The sequence below is a fragment of the Pestalotiopsis fici genome (assembly GCF_000516985.1).
Source record: "Pestalotiopsis fici W106-1 unplaced genomic scaffold PFICI_Scf_1, whole genome shotgun sequence".
NCBI lineage: Eukaryota > Fungi > Ascomycota > Sordariomycetes > Amphisphaeriales > Sporocadaceae > Pestalotiopsis > Pestalotiopsis fici.
Genome location: NW_006917091.1, coordinates 5,692,625 through 5,707,404, shown reverse-complemented (window position 1 = coordinate 5,707,404; position 14,780 = coordinate 5,692,625). Strand labels below are relative to the sequence as shown.

At 51.7% G+C, this 14,780-nt stretch overlaps 6 protein-coding genes across 6 annotated transcripts; 2 read left to right on the top strand and 4 right to left on the bottom strand.

Annotated features, from left to right (window-relative positions):
* Positions 1-53: 53 nt before the first annotated feature.
* On the bottom strand, positions 54-1,346 carry PFICI_01677 (uncharacterized protein; the record flags this gene model as incomplete). Its single annotated transcript, XM_007830258.1, has 1 exon — positions 54-1,346. The coding sequence occupies one exon, from the start codon at positions 1,344-1,346 to the stop codon at positions 54-56; it is 1,293 nt and encodes a 430-aa protein (XP_007828449.1).
* A 2,183-nt stretch (positions 1,347-3,529) lies between these two features.
* PFICI_01676 (uncharacterized protein) lies at positions 3,530-3,808 on the bottom strand (the record flags this gene model as incomplete). The annotated part of the gene is made up of 1 exon (XM_007830257.1): positions 3,530-3,808. The coding sequence occupies one exon, from the start codon at positions 3,806-3,808 to the stop codon at positions 3,530-3,532; it is 279 nt and encodes a 92-aa protein (XP_007828448.1).
* A 343-nt stretch (positions 3,809-4,151) lies between these two features.
* PFICI_01675 (uncharacterized protein) lies at positions 4,152-5,349 on the bottom strand (the record flags this gene model as incomplete). Its single annotated transcript, XM_007830256.1, has 3 exons — positions 4,152-4,855; positions 4,913-5,065; positions 5,121-5,349. The coding sequence occupies 3 exons, from the start codon at positions 5,347-5,349 to the stop codon at positions 4,152-4,154; spliced, it is 1,086 nt and encodes a 361-aa protein (XP_007828447.1).
* A 1,349-nt stretch (positions 5,350-6,698) lies between these two features.
* Positions 6,699-7,955, top strand: PFICI_01674 (Peptidase M20 domain-containing protein; the record flags this gene model as incomplete). Its single annotated transcript, XM_007830255.1, has 1 exon — positions 6,699-7,955. The coding sequence occupies one exon, from the start codon at positions 6,699-6,701 to the stop codon at positions 7,953-7,955; it is 1,257 nt and encodes a 418-aa protein (XP_007828446.1).
* Positions 7,956-8,030: 75 nt separating this feature from the next.
* Positions 8,031-9,197, bottom strand: PFICI_01673 (Methylthioribose-1-phosphate isomerase; the record flags this gene model as incomplete). Its single annotated transcript, XM_007830254.1, has 1 exon — positions 8,031-9,197. One exon carries the CDS (start codon positions 9,195-9,197, stop codon positions 8,031-8,033), a length of 1,167 nt encoding a protein of 388 aa, XP_007828445.1.
* Positions 9,198-9,733: 536 nt separating this feature from the next.
* On the top strand, positions 9,734-14,495 carry PFICI_01672 (uncharacterized protein; the record flags this gene model as incomplete). Its single annotated transcript, XM_007830253.1, has 3 exons — positions 9,734-9,767; positions 9,828-12,664; positions 12,714-14,495. The coding sequence occupies 3 exons, from the start codon at positions 9,734-9,736 to the stop codon at positions 14,493-14,495; spliced, it is 4,653 nt and encodes a 1,550-aa protein (XP_007828444.1).
* Between the last annotated feature and the right edge of the window lie 285 nt (positions 14,496-14,780).

Here is a 14,780-nt window from a genome sequence, read left to right as displayed (position 1 = left end):
GTTCACATGCATTTTCTCGTTATCTTGTGGTGTATTGCTAGATTATTATAGAGTTACTTTAATCCTCGGGTTCTCATCGTTCTCTGAGTGTGACTGCTACTGCCATGTCCTGTCAGAGGACTGACGTCGACTGCGCGAACTGCGTATCCGTCAAACTCCGAGACTAACAGTGTTTTGCCATCAGGGCTCAGTCCAAACTCGCGGGGGAAGAGGCCCGTCGGAATCTGAGGATAGTTGACGAGCTTTCCCTGTGCTACCGAGTTTGTACTAACCACACTCAGGCCTGTGGTTGTGTTATCATAGCCCCATCGATTCGAGTCGGCCGTGAGCACAAAATTGCCGACTGCTGCCAGGGACACGGGCGATGTGCCCACCTGGATACTGCTGACCAAGGCGTCGTTGGCCGTGTCCTCGCATTCGAGCTTATCTGCATCGTGGACCATGAGCGAGTTGGACTCGCGGGTGCTGACCCAGATGTGATTGCCCCCTGTGCCTGGTATGATGCGCACGGGATGGCACCCCGCCGAGATGGTGTACAGGACGGCATTGGCAGGGTTGACTTGTAGCGTCTCAATGTCCAGGACCGATATACTGCCCTCCAAGAGCCCACCGAGGCTATCGGCGAGACCCGTCATTTCGCTCGTGACGTAGAGCTTGCTATTGTCGCGCGAAAACGCCATGCCCACCGTGGCGTACCCCAGGTTCACGAATCCCCCATACACGCCCGTGACCAAGCCATTGGGGCCCTGCGTCACCTTCCACACCTCGACGTTGCCGCGGTGGCCATTGATGATGCTGCCAAACTCCTGCGTCAGAAAGACGGTGCGGCTGTCCGGCGTGATGGCCACCATGGCCGAGTAATTCCCCGCAATGCCGTTGTTGGCGAGGACGCCAATGACCGAGTTGTTTTGCCCGTTCATGGCCCTCTCGGGATCCACCACCAAGGCACCGTAGCCGCCCGCCGCGTAGAGGGCGCGCCGGTCCGGAGACAGCACGAGGCCGTGAAAGATGTAGTCGTCCGAATCGGGCTGATCCTCGCTCAGGCCGAGGTGCGCCAGCACGGCGCGCGACGGCTCGACTGTGTACTTTAGCACCGGGGTAAAGTTGGACATGTCTAGCACTCCAATGGAGCGCCGTATTATTACAAAAGCAATGTCGTTGGTGTAGTACGCAATGCCAAAGGGGTGGTGGTCGAGGCTCAGGGCCGAGGTGGTAAAGTTGAGGGCATCCTGCGCCGGAGCTGTGGTGCCGCAGGTAGGAAAGGCATTGCAAGAGGGTATTATTACGAGGTTGATGAAAACCACGACTAGTAGAGCCAGAGACCGCGAGAAGAAGAGGTTGGTCATTATCATTGACCTGTGGTGATCCCCAGCAGCATCAGGGGGAGATGGATGCTGTATTGAAGCACAGTGCTTGGCGCAATTGCGAGCGGCCAGCAGAGGGCCATCGACCGCCAGAGGGCAGCGACAAACTGGCGCTGGCTCATGCGATATACTTGGTCGTTGAACATGGCAAAGCCTCGTCTCGAATTGCCTGAATTCAGAATTCCTCAGATAAAGATGTTGCACGTGCGGCATGTAGCATGTAGCATAATACAATTAAGGTAGATTATAGATAGTCGATAGTAGGCTAGTAAGTAAACCCACCCCCACACGCTCGGCAATAAGACATTATATTGGAATGGGGGTCTTGGCACCACCTGTCATAGGTGAGACTGGCCCAGTTATTGGTCGCCGAACCTGCCTATCTTAGAAACTATTGCGACGGGGGGGACACTGCGACGTGGGAATGTCTTGAGCTGGGTTTCTTTCTATTTGGGAACTACTTGTTCCAGAAAGATAATTGATGTCTCGGATGTCGGACCAGACAATGAGGGAGGGCTGGCAGCTGAGTATGGCATATGCAATGCGAGCTTGAATGTCCAGCATGTCGTATTTACGGCATACTTTGCCGGTGATACTACCCTCTTACGCCGAGACCGAGATCCGACGTTCTATCAGTCTTGTTCGAAAAGATAGCAACTATATCCTGTATCCATCGTCACGCGACTCATTCTTTCAAAAGGCGCAGCATACTATACACGCGCCGATGCAAGAGTAGAAACGAAGTGATAGCCGATGCACTAAGAATAGCTTTGACGATGACGGCCTGGTGGGTGAAAAAGAAAGGACAATTAATGGAAACCGGTATCGCGGAAGTGACCAAATCTAAATCAAATATATCTTCGCGGATTATAAAAGTGTTGTACAGATGGAGGGGGAAAAAAAAGGGTCAATCGAACAAATCCGAATGCAAGATATTATCATCTTGTTAGATGAGGAGGGCCGTACAGTAAAAAGTTTGCTGCAACAGCCCGTCGACTGCTACAGCTACGGCTCACCCCTCCAGACACAACCCTCGCATTAGAGTCCAACATGCAAATCCTTCATCTCATAATCGGGTAGCTGTCAACACTCGCTACCTGTGAGCACTGCGCACTTCTGGCGTTCTGGCCTCACATTTTTATCGATAAGACTTCGGATTTCCGAGAGTATAACAGGTACGGGCACCCAAACCGCTACGCTGCTTCTCAGCTCGGTGGACCCGTTGGGATCCAAACAAAGAGCTCTCCATCAAGAGATTGCATCTGAATGATGGCCACGAGTCAACCGCACCAGACCACTACGCCACTCGGCGCGTAAACTGGTACGGCTGATGCTCGGTATTAGACATCTTTCATTTGTTTTGAAATATATGTAACATCTCTCCTAATTGCCGTGCGCAAGGTCGTTTGTGGCTAGATCACTACATGTCAAGGTGTGCATTCTTGGCTGGAGGCTGGGGAACGGAGGCAGGGGGATGGCGGGGAGGTTGGGGCAATGGAGACTGGGGAAATGTTCAAACCTCAAATGGAAAATTGAGGAAAGGGAAAAGAAAGAAAAATCATGACACAACTTACAAGTTTTAGAAGTAGTTGATGAACCGTATAGCGCATTGGCTCTTTACTTGAGTAGGATTCCAGAGGCTTATCAAGGTCTCATGCTGTCGGCGCTTCTGTGGCAATCTGGCATGGAATTGTGGGCAGCAATAAGGATTGATTACTAAGGTAGCGAATCAACCAGCGATCTATAGCGCCTGTGTAATGTCATGTAGTGGTGTATCACAGTTTGCGAGTATACTTCGAATGATGGCCACGAGATGGTTGCTCCAGACCATTGCGCCCTTATAAGCATCTGGATCTGGCTCGACTGTCATTCGGTCCAGGCCCAATAGTTGGGTACGTGTGCGCCATCCTTGTGTGTATCCTTGTAGAGGCAGAGTTTATGGCAGAGCAGGACTCAATTTGACCATTTCGAAAGCATTATTGGGCAGTATAAAATATTCAGAGCGATAATATTTCCTGCTTGCTATAAACTCGACCCATCTAGAAATCCTCGATCTTGTAAACTTCATAGGCAACCTCCTCGTACGGGTGCGCCCTAGCCGCGCTGCATGTCAGCCTTTTTTGCCGCCCCAAGGTCAGGAGTCTAGGGATTAGGAAAGTTGGAGCTTACTTCTTGAGCGCCTCGACAGACTTTCTGGCAATATCCTCAGACGGGCACAAAGTCTCGATGCGCAGCTCTTCGGTATGCTCCAGCTTGTCAAGCTGGCCCGTGTGCGGCTTTGCGTTGCCGACTGGGCGGAACTGTCCGGTGCCCGCCGTACTGTAGCACACTTCGGCGTAATTTGGGTACCGTCCCGCCCCGGCACCAAAGATCGCAGTCTTGCACGCCTCGGCGGCGGCAGTGGGAACGAAAAAGACGAGCTTGAAGCGTGGAGATGACGACATGATGAATGCTCGCGATCGGTGAATGCTGTTGAAATGATTGAATTTTTCTTGATTGTAAACAAAGGCGAGAAACCGCAGGAAATGCTGTTGAGCATCAAAGAAAACCACGAGCGGGCGGGGCCGCGCAATCAATTGATACCCCTCCAATTCGGGTATCTATCTTATTGGTAAGACTTTCCAACGCCATTACTTGGCAAAATGCACTTTTCTCATGGTGTGTACTATCTTGATACGGTAACAAGACTGGTTGTCAAATATGTTGCTATGCTTTTATTCAGTATCTGCTGCTAGGTATCACCAAATCTCCAGCTTTCATTTCACCACATGTCATTCGACGTATGATTTAATCGCTTGGGGGAGGTCCAGGTGGAGCGCTATTGTTTTTGGCTGGGTTGACCATTCCTCCATCCTCATAATAAAATGCAGCAGGGCTGACACTCGAAGCCCGAGTCGTGTTGATGCCAAAAGCGACCCAGCCAAACAGGCCATCAGCGATATCCTCACTAAGCAGCGTGTACTGGAACACGGGATCAATTCCGTCGGTTCTAGTCTCGCCTTGGAGAACGTTGTCGTCCTCGTTAAGAGTGACTGGCTGCCAGTTGGTGTTGTAGGGTTCAAGGAGCTCGACGGCATCAATGAGATCCTGGTCAAAGAATGTCTGACCGACGTGGCTCGACCAGATGGCGTTTCCAATCGTGTCATTGGACAGGGCGGTCGAGTTGGCGGCGTGTACAAGAATGTGGATGTGGTTGGTGCGTGAGAGGTAGTGACCAGGGAAGATGGTCTCAAACTGGGCAACGCCGTCCTCGTCCGTCTTTTGGATGCCACGGAGAAAGGTGGTGTCAATGTTGTCGGTATCGGCCTGATTGCCGTTGCCGCCAGCTACAATGCCAGAGTACACACCCGTCGCGTTGCAGTGCCACATCTCGACGTAGACATCGGGTACGGGCTCGCAGGTATCAACATCGATGACTTGGTAGTCCAGGATTGTGTCGACACCTTCCTGCTCCTCGATAATGTCCTCACGAACGTATTCACCACCGACATCTATTTGGCTTAATGTCAGCAAACATTGTGGTTAACCAGACAGTGCTTGATGCTTACAATATGGACCCTGAGTTGCTTCAGGGCTCAGGAGGCAAGAGCCGTTGACACCACTGAACAACTCATCGGCGGGAGTATCCAGTGTGTATCCAAGGTCGGTGGCATTGTGAGATGTGCCCAGCACAGTGCCAAGGTCACGCTTCTTCAACCCTCCTACAATTTGATGAGTATCATATCTGGATGAGTACAGGTGGGGGGAGCAACTCACTCTTTACCCTCGCGTCTTCGAGCTTGGCCTGTCGTCGAGCAACGTTTCGTCTCTCGATGCCTCGTGCTTTGAGAGTCTCTGTGCAGTGGGCGAGGTTGGTGCGCTTGACGGAGGTGAGATATTCCTGACGAGCAGCAATCTCCTTGTTGATATCGTGGCCAGGGTGAGCTAACACGGCAGAGCCTGACAGCAGGGTCAAACCCGAGAGGATGCTTGGAGTGAAGCGCATGATGATCGAAACTCTGATATATACAGGACACAGAAGTAAAGAAGCTGCGAGTTGCTTCTCAAAATCATTCATCAGCCCGCCATGCCGTCGTCTCTTATGTGAAGTTCACAACCGGAAATCCGCCGGGTCGCCTCTCAGCCAAGAACTCGACTACCATTTCGGGTGCGTATTCATAGGTGAGCACGTCAGCCTCCGCGGTTCAGAAATGATGTCGACCCATTTTACAGACGGACGATGTATCCCAACTCCCGAGTCTGGCAACGTGCGTTGCGGCTCTGCAGGTACGAGTAAACGTTTTTGCAGATCTTCCGTGTGTATTGGCGACGGGACGAGGAGCGGCATCCCACATTCCGTGCCTTGCCACAAGAAAGCCCTGCGTCTTGGTATGCGAGAAGGCGAAACGAGACATAATGCCATATTGTCGTTGCCCAATCGTATAATATCAATTGTCAAGCAAGTTGGCAAAAGTGGAGAGCCATACTCTACGTCCTGCCTAGGACAGCTAGGGCACCGCGTAAGCACCGTCCAGGACCCTGGATTTTATACCTGGCAGAGACCTTAGCCACCCCTACTCATGTGACTGTGACAAGGAACGATGTATGTGACGAGATCCTTTGTCGCATTACTTTAAAGATCTTATTTCACCTACATTGTTTCGTACCTGGATGCAGAGGTAGAATAAATGTTTAAGTGTATGCTTAAAATGACATAACTTTGTCCCTAACTCATACTGGAGGCGGTTGTTCCTGCGTTCGTGGCGTGAGGGACGCGCGAGTTCCAAAGAGTTTTGAACCTTGCAGGTACCTTGGCGCTGAGATTAAAAAACACTTAATTTTATGCTTGTTTTCCATCTCGCCCAGTGAGTAGGTGTACCTGGTCAGCGCCTAAGGAACGGCACATTTCTGGCAACTCTATACTTACAAGAGGACTGGAGTGCATACCTTAATGCATGCTACGCACTGCTTCTTACTCTACTATCCGCAATGTCTTAAACATGGTTTTATTGGATTTGCACACATCTATACGGCGAAGGAAAAGAAGACAGTCGCCTCCAAAACATAACGGTTGAGTACGAGAGTTGTGTTTATGGTTAATCGATTTGTGGACCTAGTATAGCCGATGGCTCCCTACGTCATCCCTGTAAGTGCTTGAGCTCCACCAAAGCTTTCCCGTTATCGCTCTTTTTGGAGCTTCGGAGCACAGCGACAGCATCAAACCCCTCCCATTGTGTGGATTGAGTCAATTTGCAACCTTTGATTGCGTGTCAGGCTTGAGTCAATTGGACGGCAATAGATCGTCTTGTATTCCAGAGTTTGGTAACATTTGTCAATCGCAGCTTGCCATCCACCATGAGACTACAAAGCCAGCTCCCGGCGCTCTTCGCAAGCGTCGGCGTTGCGGCTCACATTTTTGGTGGTGCCTCTTCGTCTTCACAGACTATTATTTCGTCGTCTGATTCCGAATCATCCTCTGCGCCGCACTATCGCGATACACTGCTGCACCTTCACAAGTCGCTTGTCGAAATTCCTTCCGTCTCGGGTTCTGAAGCCGCCGTCGGACATTTCCTTGCCGACTACCTGACCGATCTTGGTCTCCGGGTTGAGCTCCAGGCTGTACCTTCATCGAACGCGGCAGCCGATGAGAAGCCGAGATACAATGTGCTGGCATGGCCGACGAAGAGCAAAGTACCGAGACCAAAGGTGCTCGTCAGCAGCCACATTGACACCGTGCCGCCTTTTATTCCATACTCAATCTCCGAGGGCGACAAGGTGACCAGCGACACCGAAATCAGTGGTCGTGGCAGCGTGGATGCCAAAGCGGCTGTGGCTGCGCAGGTGACGGCACTCCTGGATCTGATCCAATCCCCGGAGCATGAAGATTTCCCGGCAGAGGAAGTCATGCTGCTCTTTGTAGTCGGCGAAGAGACGATTGGCGATGGAATGCGACACTTTTCCGACTCCCTCGAGCAACTCGAACCGAAGCCAACGTTTGACGCGGCCATCTTTGGAGAGCCCACCGAAGGCAAGCTCGCATGTGGGCACAAGGGATTCTTGGGGTGCACTGTCAAGGCCACTGGCCACGCAGGCCACTCTGGATACCCATGGTTGGGCAAGAGTGCCAACGAGGTGCTGATGCGAGGCTTGGTCAAGATCCTGGATGCGGATTTGGGCAGCAGCGAGAGACTTGGCAACACGACTGTCAACGTAGGCAAGTTTGAGGGCGGTGTCGCAGCCAACGTCATTCCCGAAAAGGCCGAGGCAAAGATTGCCGTGCGTATCGCCATTGGGCCCCAAGAGACGGGAGCAGTGGTGATCGAGGAGAGGATTCGTGACGTGCTCAAGAGCGTTGACGATGAGGCATTCGATATCAGCTGCAACAATGGCTACGGTGCGATTGATTGCAACTGTGAGGTCAGTGGATTCGAGAACATCACTGTCAACTACGGTACAGACGTCGCGAACCTGAAAGGAGACCACACACGGTACTTGTACGGCCCTGGAACGATCTTTGTCGCTCACGGACCCAACGAGGCGCTCAAAGTCAAGGATCTTGAAGCTGCAGTTGAAGGCTACAAGAAGTTGATCTTGCATGCGCTCAAGAACTAAATGGCATCGTAATGCCACAAGGTAGATACTCGATTTTGTTTGTATTTCTATAGCGTATGGACATATCAAAAGCGATCATTGGCCTACAGCCTCTGCCCACCGTTCCGGCATGACATGCCGAAAATCGAACTTGCCATCTGCTCCCTTTGTCACGACACCATTCTCTGTCACGATAGCATCGATCAACTCTGCTGGTGTCACATCAAAAGCAGGGTTCCATACGCCGATTCTCTGATCAGCAATGGCAACCCGTTCTGTTCTGCTGGTGTCGACGCTGCCGTCCTTTGCGACAACGGCGCCGCTGATCTGCGTGAGCTCCTCGCGCTTGCGCTCCTCGATCTTGATTTCGGCTCCGGTCTCGGTGTGCAGATCAATGGAGGTCGTGGGCGCCGCTACCATGAACTTGATACCATGATAATGCGCCAACACAGACAGAGCGTATGTTCCAACCTTGTTTGCAGTGTCACCGTTACGGACCACGCGGTCAGCGCCAACGATTACTGCTGCAATGTGGTCTTGTTGCTTTCGTGTGCTGAACAGAGCACCTGCCATGGAGTCTGTGATGAGTGTCGAAGGGATGTTTTCATAGACCAGCTCAAAGGCTGTGAGTCGGCTTCCCTGATTATAAGGCCTGGTCTCTGTGCAGAAGGCGTGGACCAGCTTGTCCTGCTCATGAAGAGAGCGAATTATACCCAGGGCAGTGCCGTGGCCCGAAGTGGCCAGAGAGCCAGTGTTGCAGTGGGTGAGAACCGAGACTTTCTCCTCCAATGTTGCGACTTGCGCATTCTCTAGGAGCCATGAAGCGCCATGGGCACCGATGGATCTGTTGGTTTCTGTGTCCTTGCGGAAGATCTCTTCGGCCGCCTCAATGTATGCCTGTACAATCTTGGAGCGGTCGAGCTCAGCTTCCCGAATGACTTTCTTGAGGTGCGTGATGGCGTTTCCCAGATCTACTGCTGTAGGACGAGACTCGTACAGGTAGTCTAGTCTCGAGTCGATGTAAGAAATGGTATCAAAGGGACCAGCAGAGGCCGCGAGGGCGCCGTTGTGAAGTTCGACGGCATGTCCGAGGGCAGCTACTATGGCAATAGCAGGTGCACCACGCACACGCATAGATCGGATGCAGTCGAATGCCTCTTCCGAGGTTGTGACGGGATCGTAGTGGTTTTCGTGAGGGAGTCGTAGTTGGTCGAGAACCAGCAACTCGCCGCGCTGGTAGCGGATTGCCTGAAGGGAGGACATATTGCTTTGGAAGTCTTACTACTTCGATCTATACACAAACAGAAAGAACAGTGGGATACTGGAATAATAGAGGAGAAACAATCTCTCCAGAAGTCTTTGCGGCCCAACTATTAGTACTCGAGATCATATTCGTCGCAATGGCGGGGCAATTTTCGATTCTGCCATCACCCCACCATCCAGAAAAATCCAGCGCTAGGTCAGCGATCCATTTCTGCCAATCGCTGCATCTCGTCCCTCAAGGTGAAGCTCTCCAGGGGTCTCAGTGGGCGGGACCGAACGCCGTCATGGGCACGCTAGTACTTTCACCGGCAGCTAACCCCTGACAATGAGGCCGACCAAGGACCAACCAGCCATCTGCCACCGTTCGCCCCTGTCAGAGCTCAGCCAAAGTCACTGCATAGTAACATTGAGACACGATAGCTTCTCTGAGAGCCTTGACGAATTGCACAGCGTATTGTTTCAGCTTTGGTTGCCATCCTTTGTTATTTTGTTGTTCCAAGTCATGAAGTAATGATCAATACTGAAAGCTGTTCATGATGGAACAGCCCTTCTCCACCTCCAAGGTTACCGGTATGTTGATTAGGCGTTCACACCGATGGTTGTCGCAAACCATGCTGACGTGCACACAAGTCGAATACTTCGATCCTCATGGCGTCTATAAGCTGCTCGCCCCGGGGCTGATACCCAGACTGCCCCTTCGCAACCTACACTGGCAATCGCATGCCGGACCACTTCGATCGATCGATACATTACACATTGAGCTTGCGCCCGAGGGCTCTGTCGACCCCAAGCCGATTCTTTCTCCAGACCCCTTCTTTCCGAGTCTCCAGCGCCCCGAGACCTCAACAGGCGCTCCAGAAGGAGGTGATGGATTCCAGACTCAAATCGGTGCAAATGCGCCAGACTCCACGTCAAAGCCAGCCGCTCATCCCAACAGCACACCCGCGCGCCGCCATCAAATTCCAGGCTTAAGAAGAACACCTTACCTCAAGGTGCTGCTGGTGCGCTGCGACGATAGCGACTCCTACAAGTCAAGTGTCCGTCAGGAGATACGCGACTGGGTCAAGACGCATACTCCTTCAAGCGGCGCGAAGAAAACCAATGCCGAGAACCACGATGCTTTCGAGTGGCTAATCCTGCACGTTGTGGTGCCCAATACGGCGGCGGCGGCGCAGCCAAGAGTTACTGGCAAGTCCGAGGCAGCAGCTACGACGGCCGCGTCACGATGGCGTCCAGGATCTAGTACTCTGCTGGAGAAGCTCAGGGCAGACTTCAACTCGAGCAGCAAGGGAGCGACAGACCGGATCGCGCAAATTCGGATTGGCGTTAACGACGTGCCATATGATATCCTGCCGCGGATTACCAATGCAGTGCCAAGCAGCTACAAGGAAACGGCGGAAGAGAGTGAAGCCGTTTGGAATGACCTCATTTCAAAGATTCGCGATCTCATTTTGAGTAGTTTCGACATGAGAGTCAGCCAGTATGAAGAAGATATCAAAGAAAGGGACCAACAACGAAGTCTACCTGGATGGAACTTTTGCACCTTCTTCATTCTGAAAGAGGGTCTGGCCAGAGGCTTCGAGAGTGTAGGGCTTGTCGAGGATGCTCTGGTCGGTTATGACGAGTTGGGCGTGGGCCTTGATATGGCTATCAAGGAGCAAGCTACCGGAGAGTCAGGGGCAACTGCTAATGCACTCTTGAACTATACTCCAGAGCTCAAAGAGGCCGTACAAAAGGCGCTTGTTGACATTGACAAGGAAAACGACGATGACGAGATTGTGGACATGCAAGCGCCAGAGTCTGCTCCACGAGAAGCCAAGACGACCTTTGACGAGATTCCGATCAGTGCGACCAAGAAACCGTACCGAGATTTGATTTTAGAAAACAAGGTCTCGGTTTTCGACTTTAGATGCTACATCTTTGCTCGGCAGATTGCACTATTACAACGACTTGGCAACGTGTGGTCGAGCCGGGAGGAATTATTGGCAAAGTTGAGAGAACAGCAAGAGTCGATTATTCATGGAGTTGCGCCGAGGGTGCCTCCACCAAAGCAAGCTGAGAACGATCAAGAAGATCTCTCCATGTTGGCAGAAATTTGTAGGCGGACGTTGGAGTTCATCCCCTCTGTATCTCTGGTCTTGCGGAGTGATCTACAAGCAGCGTTTGCAACCAAGAAGGAGGGCGAGAAATCAAAGTCTGCGCCCTCCGAGTCAGCACTTGCCGAGATTGCAGACAACCTTGTGGCCTCATTTGCCTTCTCGATTGCACAGCAGGTTCTGGCACAAACATCTACCAAGGCTTTGCCTATACCTCCATCTACCGTGGCGCCATCGGATGGCCACGAACCAAAAGCAGCCATACCCGAGCCCAAAACGATGATGCACCCAGCCAGGAGCTCGTCGTTGCGCACAGGACCTCCCGGTGCACGCTCACCCAGTCCCAACGCCTTTCCCGGTCCAGGACAAAATTCAGCGGTAACAGAGCATCAGGCTGCAAAGGCCAAAGCTTTCCTTAGAGCCGGCTTGGAAGATCTCGCTGCTCGGAGGGCCGAACTATACACACTGTCTCGGAATATTCTCGAGGAATCCGGAAAGAAGAGAGGTTGGAGTGACGGCTGGGCCCACGTCCCCGTCGTTGGCGAGTCCTCTATGGTGGACTTGGTTGAGATCAGTTTGGATGACAACACGCCATCCCCGGAAGATGGTGCAACACTGGCAAGAAAAATTGTCTCCATCGCTGGTATTAATAGCAATCTTTTGCGTGCGGCTCTCAGCAACAACGACGACTTCTATCGGCTTTATGAGACTTTGACGGACAAGGCTTTACGCCACTATACCGTGGCCAACCACACACATTCGGTGCAAGCCTGCATGGCTGATCTCGCCGTCCTGAAATATCACAAAGAGGACTATGCCACCGCTGCGTCTTACTTTTGGAGGACGACACCATTCTTTGGAGAGAGTGGCTGGAGTCTTTTGGAGCTTTCGATGCTCGTCATGTACTCAAAATGCTTGAGAGAACTCGACAGAAAGGATGATTTTGTCAAGGTCATGCTGAAGCTGTTATCAAAGGCTGCAGCGGCCGAAAGCGAACGTCAAAAACAGAAGCGCGCGTTCCGCATAGGAGAAAAGAAGGAGCCTGTCAAGTATCCCGACAATGACGCTATCAAGGGTTTCCTGAACGATTTGCTGTCGGAAACGAAACTGCTCTCAAGTGAAATCAGAGCACCTCTATCAAATTTCTTCTCCAGTATCGAAGTCGATAAAACTCCAGAATACCACGATGGAAGAGACGGATTCTCGATTTTCCTGAAGCTAAGCAGTCTTTTGGTGGATGAATTCACTGTGCAAAAGGCTAGTGCGCGAATGGTGGGACAGACTCCTGGTGCGCAAAAGGAGGTGCAACTCGAATTGTCCGAGGCTACAACGATCAAGCCGGGCTTGAGTAGGCTCAAGCTTGACAGCACTGTGAGTATGATATATTCTTTGCAGTTTCGGTGACTAATTTTCTCGACAGGTTAATGTTCCAGGCGGCTATGCTATTGATAGAATCGAATTGGTAGCCAGCAATCTTTGCCTCAACCTCGAGCGTGATGCTAGCCGAGCTCAGGACGCACTGGATGATGTCTTGAGGTCTTCTTACATCACCATCTACCAACGCGCAGACACACTCGATGTCCGGTTGGTCCCTTCGAACCGGATACAACTGGACAAGAACAATACAGTCGATGTCGAGCTTGATTCTGGGTGGAACGAGCTCAGTAGTGCCCAAGTCAAAGTCAAGGCCGCAACGGCTGGGTTGCGCCTCCTCTCATCGGAAGCCAAGGTCGTGGATGCTGAAACCCTGGGACTGGACTTTTCAAAACCACCTGAAGCAGGCTTATTCAGCTTCGGTCAGATCAAGCAAGGGACTCTGGTCAAAGTCCGGTTCCCTTTTACTGTGGAAAATGATGTTTCCCACGTCTCGGTAAAGATCGAGGTTTCTTACAACACTGAGCATGGAACATTTATCTTCTCGAAATCCCCAAGCATCCCGATATCACTCGCGCTGGGTGTAAATGTGCAAGATATTTTCAAGCACAAGGCACTCATGTCCCGCTTCACAGTTTCAACGTCCAGCTCAAGTCCGCTGCGTCTATTCAGCAGTGAGTTGGTAGGATCGGAAGTGTTTGAGGCCAAGTCTGGCTTGCCCCCGAGCGACCCGGTTGTCATCTTCCCCAGACAGCCTGCAAGCTTGCTATACAAGATTTCTCGTAAAAACGTGAAAGTCACAGCCAAGAGTAGCAAGACGATGTACCTCAAGCTTGAGTACGGCATAATTAAGGATGACATTGCCGAAACCATCAAGAATTCGATCACCACTGCTCTAAAGGACAACACATTGCAGCCGTTTGGGCGTCTTCTGTTTTCGACAGTCCTTCCGCACGTGGAGCGGGAGCTGTCGGCACTGGATTTGGAGCGAGCCGCACTACTTGGGCACATGCCCACAGACTTTCTTTCTTCTATTGAATGGATACCTCAACTCAGAGGTTTAGGACTGGACCAAAACGGCCAAGATTTGGCGATTTCACTGAACGGCTTCCTCATGTCGTGGCTGTCTGATCATCCAACACTTGCCCTACAAACAACGCCGGCCGAGGTTGGGTTGAAATCGATCCTTATCCCAGTGGATGTTCCAAGTATGGTCATTGTGCACACTGCCGATATTCGATTGAATCCTGAGGGATCATCACTGATGCCCAGCTCCTCTACCACTATTGGTGATTTGCCTATCCTGACCACCAATCAGCTTGCCCCTGCTACACTGCATCTCAGATGGACTCGACTCTGGGACACTGCTACCCCGGTCAACGAAATGTCAGATATGGAGTTCTCATACGAGGTCACTGCTCCTGCTGAGACCTGGCTGATTGGTGGACGAAGGAAAGGCCATTTCGTCATTCCCGCTCCGTCTGCAGCTCCTGAGGATCTTAGCAGCACGGCTGAAACAGAAGCAGACATACCTCTTCTTCTGATTCCTCAAAGAGAGGGCTATCTGCCATTTCCCAATGTCGACATTCGGGAGGTCAGACCATTTGGCCCCATGGACCCAGTTTCTGGAAACAGTAGTGGAGGTGTCACCCCTGTAGACGGTGACACTGGACTATGCGAAACAGACTTGAGGAATTTGGGTGAAGCGATCAGAGTCATTGCTGATCGAGAACAAGTCACTCTGAGTCTAGACGCTAGCGGGCCAGGCGGCGGACCGCTTGTTCTTGGTGTCCAAGCCAGAGGTGAGGCTGGACGAGTCGGCGTCTAATCGATCGACATCAATCAGTGCAGACTCTACGAGAGACGAACGCCAAGAGATACCTACTTGTACGTTCCCAGGAGATAGACATAAATAAAGACTCTCTAATTCAACCACTCTCCTTGGGTTTCATTTTGTTCCGTTTTCAAAAGATGAGCTTTGGGTAGCTCTTTTAGCAGCACTTGGCATTGACTAATTTCACGTTTATCTGCCACGGCTCAGAACGCGTATTCGAAGGGGGCATTTATGCAAGACTGAAAGTCAATCATCGAACAAGGAGTCTTCCCGGGTAAG